General features: G+C 37.9%; 1 protein-coding gene across 5 annotated transcripts in view; it reads left to right on the forward strand.

Annotated features, from left to right (window-relative positions):
* Positions 1-13109, forward strand: part of USP34 (ubiquitin specific peptidase 34) — a 238339-nt gene that overhangs the window by 65647 nt on the left and 159583 nt on the right. For all 5 annotated transcript variants that reach the window (XM_059079238.2, XM_059079242.2, XM_067007549.1 and 2 more), the window contains exons 7-8: positions 3454-3646; positions 4744-4805. In XM_059079238.2, the coding sequence (XP_058935221.1) occupies positions 3454-3646; positions 4744-4805 (255 nt within the window). The remainder of the gene's footprint in view (positions 1-3453; positions 3647-4743; positions 4806-13109) is intronic.

Below are 13109 nucleotides of genomic sequence, written 5' to 3' on the forward strand. Positions count from 1 at the left end.
GTCACAATTATATCTATGGTATAGAGAAGGTCTCATTGGGGAAAGGGTGATATTTGAGTTCTGTAAGTCCCAACCTAAGAAGGAAACCTAAGACGAGGATAAAGATATTATCATATTGATTAGGCTTAGAGTGTAAACTGTTGGAGTTCTAAGATTGTATTTCTTGATAATATTTATGAGTGCTTTATAATTTTTATTCATTTGCAAAGATTTGAGTGCCTGCTATTTTCCGGTTACTATTCAGGTTGTTGGAGAAAGTATCAGGAAAAGAATCAGATAGTGATGAATCCTATGCAAGTAAAGATAAGGTGATAGAGAATATGAGGCCTTTCTGAAAGGTGACATCTGAGGAACATGAATCTGCTAATCAGATGATAAGTAGAAGGACATATTTCAGGTAGAAGGAACATAAGGGCATAGGCTTTGAAGTTGGAAAGAATATGACATTAAAAAACTAGAAGTAGACTGGTGGAGCATAGTGTGTAAGGAGGTAAGATTATGATATGAGGTTGGATATAAACAGGGGCAGATTATTCAGGACCTTCAAGCCATTTTAAGGAGCTTGGATTTAATTTTAGCAGTGGGATCTATTGAAGTGTTTTAAGCAGATGAATCATAATGGCTTTTTTAAAAAATATTTTAAGTTGCTTAATTTGTAATCTTTTTTTAAAAAAAATTTCTTTCTTTCTTTATTTTTGGCTGTGTTGGGTCTTTGTTGCTCCGCGTGGGCTTTCTCTAGTTGTGGTGAGTGGGGGCTACTCCTCATTGCGGTACATGGGCTTCTCATTGCGGTGGCTTCTCGTTGCAGAGTGTGGGCTCTAGGTGAACAGGCTTCAGTAGTTGTGGTATGCAGGCTCAGTAGTTGTGACTCGCAGGCTCTAGAGCACATGCTCAGTAGTTGTGGCATACGGGTTAAGTTGCTCCGTGACATGTGGAATCTTCCCGGACTAGGGCTCGAACCCGTGTCCCTTGCATTGGCAGGCAGATTCTTAACCACTGTGCCACCAGGGAAGTCCTCATTATGGTTTTTAAAAGATCACTTTGGCCTTTAAGTGGCTCATAAATTACAGGAGTGTTGGATAAGAAGCTAGGAGACCAATTAAAAATTTAATGGAGTAGTCCTGGAAAGAAGTGATGGTTACTTGTACAAGGATTGTTTATGGTGATTTGAAAATTGACTGGATATAGTTGAAAATGAAATCAATAAGGTTGGTGATTGTGGAGTTTAAGGAAAGGGGTAGCATAGTGGAAGACGCTTAGCTGCCCTCCCTTTGATTTCTCTTTTTGCTGTGAGTATCATTAACAGATGTGAAAGACTGGGAGAATTTAAAGATGTAATTTTGAGATGCCTGTGGGACATTTAAGTGGCATGGGGAAATTGGGAATATAAGCCTGTAACTTAGAACAACAACGTTAATTTAGGAGTTGTCAGCATAAAGGTAGCACTTAAAAACCATGGGAATAGGACTTCCCTGGTGGCACAATGGTTAAGAATCCACCTGCCAATGTAGGGGAGATGGGTTCGAGCCCTGGTCTGGGAAGATCCCCCATGCTGCGGAGCAGCTAAGCCTGTGTGCTACAACTACTGGGCCCATGTGCTGCAACTACTGAAGCCCGCATGCCTAGGGCCCATGCTCCGCAACAAGAGAAGCCACCGCAATGAGAAGCCCGCGCACTGCAAAGAAGAGTAGCCCCCACTCGCCACAACTAGAGAAAGCCCGAGGGCAGCAATGAAGACCCATCACAGCCAAAAATAAATAAATAAATTTTTAAAAAGCCTCATGGGAATAAATGAGGTCATCTGGGGAGAGAATGTAGAAAGGGAATAGAAGTGAATCTAGGGGAATTACCTGGTGGTCCAGTGGGTAAGACTCCATGCTCCCAATGCATGGGTCCCAGGTTCGATCCCTGGTCAGGGAACTAGATCCCACATGCATGCCGCAACTAAGAGTTTGCATGCCGCAACTGATTCCACATGCTGCAACAAAGATCATCCCACGTGCTGCAACTGAGGCCTGGTGCGGCCTAAATTAAAACAAAAGAAGTGATTCTAGGATGGAGTGCTATATCAATTTGCTTTTGCTGTGTGGGAAAACACCCAAAACTAGTAGCTTAAAATAACAGCCATTTATTATTTGTCACAGTTCTCTGGTTGGCTAGGTTTTCTGATCTGGGATGACTTGGCTGGACCTGGGTGCTCTGTGATAGATAACCTCAGTCATTTTTCCTCTGGTTGGCAGGCTGATTGGTCTTCAGTGGGGAAGGGTACTGATATGTATCTTGGCAGTTGGCTCGATGTCAGTTGGGGTATTAGCCGTGTCTCTCTCATCCAGCATGCTATCCTGAGTCCTTTTCTCAGTGGTGGAAGAGTTTGCAGCAAGAGAGGGCAAGCTCAAAGGCTTTTTTTTGGGGGGGGGGCGGGGGGAGCGGGTACGTGGGTCTCTTACTGCCGTGGCCTCTCCTGTTGTGGAGCACAGGCTCTGGACGCGCAGGTCCAACGGCCATGGCTCATGGGCCCAGCCGCTCCGCGGCATGTGGGATCTTCCCGGACTGGGGCACGAACCCGTGTCCCCTGCATCGGCAGGCGGACTCCCAACCACTGCGCAACCAGGGAAGCCCTCAAAGGCTTTTTAAGCTTCTGCTTATGTTATGTCTCTTAATACCCCACTGGGCAAAGGGACCTTCATGGCAAAGCTCAGATGCAAGAAAGTAGAGGAATAAATGACACCTTTGTTGGGAAGAGTGGTAAAGTCACATTGCAAAGACTACTGTATAAAGTGATGGGAGGAATTTGGGGCCTTTCTGCAATCCATTACAAGCCCTGAGGAGCAATAATGTTGAAAGGTTGGGTACAGGAGGAGGAACCAACCAAATAGAATAGGCAGGCCCTGAGAGGAAAACCAGAGGTTTGTGATTTTTGAAAGCCAAAAAAGAATGATGTTTAAAATGTACACAGTTTGAAGAATTTTGGCTGTGTTGGGGAGTAGATGTACTATTTATATGAAGTCAACTGAAATTTACTAAAACAGGAGCTGTATACATGACAGGTACTAGAGAATAGTAAAGCTTTACTGGAGATGCAGGTGCAGAATCTGATGTTAAATGACTTGGCTCTGTGCAGTTCCTCCCTCTCTTCCTCCCTCCCCCTTCCTCCCTCCCTCCCTTCCTCTCCCTCCCTGCTTTCCCCTCCCTCCCTTCCTTCCTTACATGTTGTGTTAGGCTTTGCAGTTCCTGATTTATGTTGGACTCTCAGCAAAGGACACATTGCCACAGGTCACAATCCTTGAAGCATTACTTAGAAATAGTTTAAATTGGGAATATTAATCCCAGGATTCCAGGTTCTACTATATTAAATGGTTTGGAGGTATGGAGCAAAAGAATATTGAATTATTGAGTGGTCTTCAGAAATAGTTTGCAAGTTTTTGTGTACATTGTATTTCTGAATCATTTCAGGTATTTATGCAAGCTCTCTGATCAGGAGTTAAGACAGAGTGCGGCTCGCAACATGGCTGACTTAATGTGGAGCACAGTGAAAGAACCATTGGACACGACATTATGCTTTGATAAAGAAAGCCTAGATCTTGCATTTAAGTACTTTATGTCACCTACTTTGACTATGAGGTTGGCTGGATTAAGTCAGATAACGGTAAGCTGTATTTGCTTTACTTTTGGTAATTTTTTGTTTGTCCTCTCAGACTATCATCATTATCATAATACCTAGTATTTATGGAGCCACTTATGCCATGCTAGGCATTGTGCTAAGTACTTTACATGCATTACTTTGTGTGACCCTTACAAATAATTTCTATATGTTCTCTTTTTCCCTATTTTAAATATGAGGTAACTGAGGCTTAGATTTAGAAGGTTTTATACCTTAGGTCTTTTTGATTTCCTTCACTTTTTTTTTTAACTGTTCAGTTTTTTGCATTTAGAAAGCAGTGTTTTCAGAGAGAAAAAGAGTTGGAGATTATAAGTAGTTAATTAATTTTCCAGGCAGAAGCCACAGATTATTGGGCCATAGGCCAAATTTGACTAACAGAAATGTTTGGTTTGCACAGTAGCAAGTACTGTTTTAAATAGGGAGAAATACATATTATTGGCTTCTCCTGGAGGGGTGGGGTGGGGAGAAAGACCTAGTGTCCTTGCGTCTGTCTTCTTGCATGACAACAATTTGCTAGAACTAAGCAGTTAGCTGCATTCTTTAGAATGAATATATATTTCTTTAGAATGGATATATTAGGTTTACTCCTTTACATTTGGGGCCTGTTTTTGTAGTGTAGTTATTCTGAAGTAGCTAGATTGTACCCATGTATTGAATTTTGTGACCCAGATTTTACCCATGTATTGGACTTTGTAAGTGTTGAAAACACTTAATGACAGTTTCCCAAATCAAATCTTAAAAGTGTATGTCTACGAAGCCTTTCCCGAAATTCGGTTTGTAATGACATATTACTTGCTGCCTTGCATTAGATTTTTGTGTTTTTCCCTTGTTCAGCTTTTTCTCTAGGCTTCTTAGTGGAATAAAGCCTAAATATTACTTGTGGAATGAATTAGTGTTTAAAAATGATAAAGGAAATAGCCAGACTAATTGGGAAGTATGTATGTATATCTGATTACCTTTCTTATATTTTATACTTTTGATCTCGTTATTATGATCTACATATATCAAACTGTGTTAGCAGTTGCTAACATATGCAAGAATAATTTTGGAAAAAATCTTTAATTTCTTTTCTCTATTTATAGAATCAACTTCACACCTTCAATGATGTGTGCAATAATGAATCATTGGTATCAGACACAGAAACGTAAGTAGGAGTATTAATTTATGCATAAGTATACTATTTTAATGTGTAGCTGTTTATATGGTAAATGTAATTGACTTTATTAGATTTGATGTGTTTACTAGAAATTCTTTGCCTTGTGGCTTCATTTGTAGAGTCTTTAACAAGCTTTCAGAGGAATATATTGCAATACTTCTCTTTAAAAAAACATATAGTGTTATTTTTCACAAAATGCAAAGGGTGATTATTTATACAGGTGAATTTAATAGTAAAGAATATGGTACAGATAGTTTCAGAAACCACACTTGATGCAGGAAAGGATCTCATTTAACACATTTTTCGGGGGAAAAAACCAAGTTCATGATGCTCATGTATGAAAAGAAGTAGTTTTTATAGCTTAGGGCTTTTAAAAGTACTTAGAAATATTTATTTTTTCCAATATTTATTCCATTTAGTTGTCCATCCAGTATAGAAATCTTTTTTTTTTTTTTTTGCGGTATGTGGGCCTCTCACTGTTGTGGCCTCTCCCGTTGCGGAGCACAGGCTCCGGACATGCAGGCTCAGCGGCCATGGCTCACGGGCCCAGCCGCTCCAGGGTATGTGGGATCTTCCCGGACCAGGGCACGAACCCGTGAACCCATGTCCCCTGCATCGGCAGGTGGACTCTCAACTACTGCGCCACCAGGGAAGCCCTAGAAATCATTTTTTAAATCTCGGTAGTAATATTTTCTGCTTGAACAGAGTTACATAGTTTTTTGTTTGTTTGTTTTTGCTGAGCCGCTGTGCGGGTTGCAGGATCTTAGTTCTCCGACCAGGGATCAAACCTGTGTCCACAGCAGTGAAAGTGCGGAGTCTTAACAACTGGACTGCCAGGGAATTCCCCAGAGTTACATAGTCTTAAGGTGTTAGAAAATTTGTAATTATATGAATGAGTCATATTTTTGCTTTACTATAACTTTTATTCATTGATCTTAGTTTTGCTCTATGGAGCTGATCTCAGTTGAACCCAGCCCTTCATGAATTTGGAAATCAGAGACTATGTCTCTGCTTTTTCCCTCACATATTATGGTTTTTAGATTTATCACCAGATAAGTCATTCACTTTTGGCAACATTCTTTGTCAGTGGTCCCTTAAAATGTGTGGCCTAGAATTGGTAGTAGCATTATAAATTCTGGGTCATACTAGGAGTGCTATTTTACACAGTCAAGATATTATATAGATTATGTCCAATGTATATAAAACTACAACTCTGGATTTCCCATTTGACCCCTCAGTACCCACCCTCCAACCCCTTCAGACTGCCTCTAGGAGAATCTTAAAATTGCCGATGCAGTAATCACTCCCTATCCCTGCAAAAAGACAAAAAAAAAAATCCTGGAATCACCAGTGCAGTAACCCCCACATGTCCAGGTTAGATCTCTGTGTTGCTGTGGATAGAAAAAAGAATGAATTCCATTCAAAAACGTGTAAGGTTCATACATACTAAAGATAAGCTTAAGAGGGAGGAGAGAAAAAGTTTTGAGGAATAGTGGGTAGGACAGTTCTGTACAGTATGAAAAGATTGGAGCAAATACAAAAAGTGATAAATATTGTTGAAGCCTGTGAATTGGGTTTCTCTTTTTAAGCAGTTTTATTAAGATATAGATACATATCATAAAACTCACCTGTTTTTATAATGAATTTTAGTATGTTTACAAGTTGTGCAACTATCATCACAGTACAATTCTAGAACATTTACATCACTTCAGAAAGGTATCTTTTGCCCATTTGTAGTCAATCCCCATTCTCCACCCCCCACCCCCCCCCAGGGCCGCACCGCATGGCATGTGGCATCTTAATTCCCTGCCCAGGAATCGAACCTGTGCCCCCTGCAGTGGAAGCTCAGTCTTAACTGCTGGACCGCCAGGGAGTTCCTTCAATCCCCATTCTTATACCCAGCCCCACTAATTTTCTTTGTCTCTATCGATTTGCCCTTTTTTGGCATTTCCTATAAATGGAATCATATGACAGTTTTTTTTTTTCCATTGCCACCTTTCACTTATACTGTTTTTCTTGAGGTTTATTCATGTTGTGGTGTGAATAAGTACTTTGTTCCTTTTTATTGCTGAACAGTATTACATTACGTAGCTATATCACATTTTATGCTTTCACCAAAGTTGATGGATATTTTGAATGTTTCTACTTTTTGATTAGTATGAATAATGCTGCTTTAAACATTTGTGTACAAGTCTTTTTGTGGACATATGTTTTCATTTCTCTTGGTAGATACGTAGGAGTGCGATCACTGGTTTGTTAAGGTCATTTTATGTTTAACTTTTAAAGAAACTGTAAACATGTTTTCCAACATTTCTGTATTATTTTATATTCCCACTAGCAATGTATGAGGGTTCCAGTTTTTCCCCCAGTTTTGTCAGCACTTGTTTTTATCTTTTTGATTATAGCCATTATAGTGGGTATAAAGAGGCATTTCATTATGGTTTTAATTTACATTTGCCTAATTACTAAGGATGTTGAACATCTTTTTATATGGCTATTTGTCATTCTATTTCTTCTTCACTGAATTGTTTGTTCACTTTTTGCCTAGCTTTTAGTTGGGTTATTTGTGTTGTTTTATGGATTAGCATGTGATCTCTACCACAGAATATTCATATGTGCTTAAGAAGACTGTTTATTCAGCTATTGTATGGAGTGTTCAGTAGATGTCTTTTAGGTCTAATGAGTTTGTAATATTGTTTGTCTTCTATATCCTTGTTGATTTTTTTACCTACACTTGTTTTATTCCGTTATCAAAAGTAGGGCATTGAAGTCTCCAACTTCAATTTATCCTCATTTGTGGATTTTGTTTTTATGTTTTTATGAATTTGCCTATTTGCCGCAATTTATTTGTAACCCCCAAATCAGTACCTCATGGTCATTTGCAGAAATGCACAGAGCAGTAAAAAATAAGTCTCCCAACATGCACGTTTCCAACTGAAGTCATACAAGGTGATGCTCTGCGTTGTTTTAGTGCTGGTACAGAAATGACCAGAGGAAGGAAGTGGTAGGAGGCTGTGCAGTATAGTGCAAGAAGCTCTGGCTCTGGGCCGGTTGGAGGGATATGAATCCCAAGTCTAGGACATGGTATTGGGGCAGCCTCAGTAAAGTCACCTCAATGCTTCTGAAGCTCATTTTCTCTTTTGTAAAATAGAGAAAATAGAATCTGATAAGTTATTTTTAGGATTTAAGATTCGAGGGTTCAACATGAGTTAATTTAGTGCAGCAATTTTGTAGAACTCAGCTGCCATGAGTAACAAGAGTTGACTGTATTTGTTTTTTTGTCCTTTCAATCTTATGGTGAAATAGTATATACAATGGAATTCTATTCAGCCATAAAAAAGAATGAAATCTTGTCATTTATGGATGGACCTTGAGGGCATTATACTAAGTGAAATAAGTCAGAGAAAGACATCATATGATCTCATTTATATACAGACTTTAAAAGCAAAAACCCTGAGATCAACTCGGTGTTTTGTGACCACCTTGAAGGGTGGGATAGGGAGGTTGGAAGGGAGATGCAAGAGGGAGGGGATATGGGGATATATGTATACATATAGCTGATTCACTTTGTTGTGCAGCAGAAACTAACACAACATTGTAAATCAATTATACGCCAATAAAGATGTTTTTAAAAAAAAAAAACCCCAAAACCCAAAGCTTATAGACACAGAGAACAGATTGGTAGTTTCAGAGGCGTGGAGGTCAGAGGAGGGCAAAACAGGTGAAGGGGGTCAAAAGGTACAAATTTCTAGTTATGAAATAAATAAGTCATGAGGATAGTAATGTATAGCATGGTGGCTGTAGTTAGTAATATAGTATTGCATATTTGAAAGTTGCTAGGAGAGCAACTTAAAAGCCCTCATCACAAGGGAAAACATTTTGTTTTCTAACTATATATGATGATGGGTATTAACTAGACTTACTGTGGTGATCGTTTAGCAATATATACAAATATTGAATCATTATGTTGTACACTTGAAACTAATAGAATGTTATATGTCACTTGTACCTCAATTATAAAAAGAGTTTTTAGAAAAAGAGGATCAAATAAAAGAAAGCAACATTGAGAGAGCATTGTAATACCCAAATGAGAGCCACGTCTCTTTTTTCAGAGGGAACAGGGTAGGGGGAAGGATGTTGATGGTCTATCTGTGATGGCATTTTTACATAAAGGGAAGAACCTCCCTTGCATTGTTCTGACTGAAGTGGGAACTTCAAAACAAATCTTAGTTATGTGAAACATCTTTCTTTAAAGGAGTTCTGCAAACGGATTGTAGAACAAATTGTGTACCTAAAGTTACTATATAAGATTTGCATTTAATCAAACCCACTGTCTTCTTCCAGTCAAAGGCAAACAGCAAGTCACATTATTGCACTGAGTCATTCTTTTAAAGAGAACCCACTCTAGGAAGCACTTGATGCTAATGACATGTTCTTTTAACCTATTAAAGCAGTGGGTGACAATAATTTTAAAAAATATTCAGGGGTTCAGTATTAGCTAACTCAGTGCAGTGACATTGTAGAATATAACTGCCAAGAGTAGTAAGAATTGGCTGTATTACTTTTTCCTCCCTTCAGTTTTGTTGGTTTTTGCTTCATGTATTTTAGGACATTTTGTTGGGTACATATATGTTTATAGTTGTTATGTTCCTGATAATTTCATCCTTTCATCATTATAAAATGTCCCTCTTTGTCTCTTTAAAACAATTTTTGGTTTAGTCTATTTTGTTTGATGTTAGTATAGCCTCTGCAGCTTTATTATGCTTACTGTTTTCATGGTATATCTTTTTCCATCCTCTTACTTTCAACCTGTTTGTTTGTGGATCTAAAGTACGTCTCTTGGAGGTAGCATTTAGTTGGATTGAGAAAAAAAAAATCCACTCCTACCATCTCTCCCTTTTGATAGGAGTATTTAATCCAGTCACTCTTAATATTATTTATATAGTTGGATTTATGCCTGCCATTTTGCTGTTGGGTTTTTTTATGTCTTCCTTAAAAAAATTTGTTTATTTCTCTTTTACTGCCTTTTTTTTTTTTTGTGGTACGCAGGCCTCTCATTGTTGTGGCTTCTCCCGTTGTGGAGCATAGGGTCCGGATGCGCGGGCTCAGCGGCCATGGCTCACGGGCCTAGCTGCTTCGTGGCATGTGGGATCTTCCCGGACCAGGGCACGAACCTGTGTCCCCTGCATGGGCAGGCAGACTCTCAACCACAGCGCCACCAGGGAAGCCCTGAATTGTCTTTTTATATATTAAAAATCATAGAGTTGATTCATGGATCATAACTTCTGTTGGGCTACTCAGAAATAGGTAAAATATACCACTAGTAGTTTTATTTTAACGTTTTACCCTTTGAAGCCATGTCTCTAATTCATAGTTTTTTAAAAATCTTTAGAATAATTTTAAAATTAAATATAATTCTTCTGTGGGTAAGCAAGAAAAAAAATTGTTCAGTCCTTTCAGTTTTTCTGTGTATAATTCACATAGCTGAAAAAACTTGGGGTCTTTTCACTGCTCATCCTACTTTGAAACCGTTTTCCTTCTACTCACAATATACATATCACTACTTTTTTCATTAGCTGTTCTTCTGTAGTAGGCATTTAAACATTTTTTTAAGAATTGCTCTGAAAGGGCCTGTATCAATTAAATAAATTGACTCAACAGTTAATGACCTTCCAAAACAAAGTACCAGGACCAGATGGGTTCATTGGTAAATTTAACCAAATATTTAAGGAAGAAATTACACCAATTCTCTATAGTCTTTTTCAGAAGATAGCAGAGGGAAGCCTTACTTATTGAGTCCAGCATTACCCTAATACCAAAACCAGACAAAAGCATTACAAGAAAACTACAGACCAGTACTTCCCATGAACATACATATAAAAATCCTCATAAAATATTAGCAAATCGAATCCAGCAAGGTATAAAAAGAATTATACACCACAACCAAGTGAGATTTAGCTCAGGTATTCAAGGCTGGTTCAGCATTTCAAGATCAATTAATGTAAAGTCAAAATTTTGACAAGGTCACATTTTATCATTCATGATTAAAAAAACTCTCAGTAAACTAGGCATAGAGAGGAACTTCATCAACATGATAAAGAACATCTACAAAACCTCCTACAGCTAACATCATACTTAATGATGTGAAGGTCAGAGCTTTTCCACTAAGGTCAGGAACAAGGAAAGGGTGTCCCCTCTCACCACTGCTTTTTAGCATTGTACTGGAAAGTCCTACCTGATGCAATAAGACAAGAAAAGGAAATAAAAGGTATATAGATTAGGAAGGCAGAAGTAAAACTGTCTTTGATCACAGATGACCTGATCATCTATGTAGAAATTCTGAAAGAACTGACAGTCTCATGGAACTAATGAGCATTTATAGCAGGATTGCAGGATACAAAGTTAATAATGAAAAGTCAGTCACTTTCCTATATATCAGCAGTGAACAAGTAGAATTTGAAATTTAAAATACAATACCATTTACATTAGCACCACAAAAAATAAAATACTTAGGTATAAATCGAACAATATGAAAAGTTCTATATGAGGAAAATAACAAAACTCTGACGAAAGATAGCAAAGAAGAGCTAAATAAATGGAGAGATATTCCATGTCTATGGATAGGAAGACTTAAAATTGTAAAGGTATCACTTCTTTCCAACTTGATCTGTGGATTCATTGCAGTCTCAATCAAAATCCAAGTAAGTTATTTTGTGGATATTGACAAACTGATTCTAACATTTGTTTAAATAGAGAGGCAAAAGACAATAACCCAGAATAGCCAACACAGTTTAGAAAGAAAAAACAAAGTTGGGGGACTGACATTACCCACCTTCAAGAGTTACTATAAAATTACAGTGATCAAGACAGTGCAGTATTGGTGAAAGAACAGACAAATAGGTCAATGGAACAGAATACAGTGCTCAGAAATAGGCCCATATAAATATAGTCAGCTGATATTTGACAAAGGAGCAAAGACATAGTACAAAGCAGCAGAGACTGGGTTTTCAACAAATGGTGCTGAAACAATTGGACAACCACATGGAAAAAAAAATCTAGACACATCTAACACCCTTCACAAAAATTAATTCAAAGTGGACCACACACCTAAACATAGAATGCAAAACTATAAAACTCCTAAAAGATAACATAGGAAAAAATCTGGATGACCTTGGGTATGGTGGTAACCTTTTGAGTTCAACACCATGATCCATGAATTGGTAAGCTGGACTTCTTTAAAATTACAAACTTCTGCTCTGCGAAAGACAATGTCAAGAGAATGAGAAGACAGCCATAGACAGGGGAAAATACTTGTAAAAGACACATCTGTTAAAGGACTGTTATCCAGAGTATACAAAGAACTCTTAAAAATTTAACAGTAAGAAAATGAACAATCTGATTAAAAAATACACTGACTTTAGCAGACACTTCACCAGAGAAGACATACAGATGGCAAATGAGCACATGCAAAGATGCTCCTCTTTCATCAGGGAAATGCAAATCAAAACAACGATGAGATTCCATTACATGCCTATTGGAATGGTCAAAATCCAGAACACTGATAACACCAAATGCTGACAAGGATGTGGAGCAACAGGAACTCTCATTCACCGCTGGTGGGAATGCAAGAAGGTACAGCCACTTCGGAAGACAGTTTCATAGTTTCTTAAAAAACTCAGCATACTCTTACCATATGATCCAGCAGTCATGTTCCCTGGCATTTATCCAAAGGAGTTGAAAACATGTCCACACAAAAACCTGCACATGGGTGATTATAGCAGCTTTATTCATAATTGCTCAAACCTGGAAGGAACCAGTGGGCTAATGACAAATGAAACAAAACGGATAAATCTTAATGCTGAGTGAGAGAATCTAAATTTTATAAAAGAGTACATCCTGTATCTTTTTTTTACATGAAGTTCTAGAAAATGAAAACTATGTAATAACAGAAAGCAGATCATTGGTTGTCTGGGCAGTGGGTTGTGGGAGCTGAGAAGAAGAGGGATTAAAAAGGGGCATAAAGAAACTTTTGGGGTTGATGTGTTTGTTATCTTGGCAGTGCTGATGGATTCATAGATGTATATTTAAGTTTAAATTCATCGAACTTTATACTTTAAATATGTTCAGTTTACTATATTTCATACATATCTCAAAGCTGTAAAACACAAATTAACTGATAAACTTACACTACCTTATTGGTAACATAATAATTTAATTTTCTGTGCCAGTGATTTATTACTCTAAAAGAACTGATAGCTCTTTTTAAAAAATGAAGGATAATCTAAAACTGTT

This window comes from Kogia breviceps, chromosome 11 (genome assembly GCF_026419965.1).
Source record: "Kogia breviceps isolate mKogBre1 chromosome 11, mKogBre1 haplotype 1, whole genome shotgun sequence".
NCBI lineage: Eukaryota > Metazoa > Chordata > Mammalia > Artiodactyla > Physeteridae > Kogia > Kogia breviceps.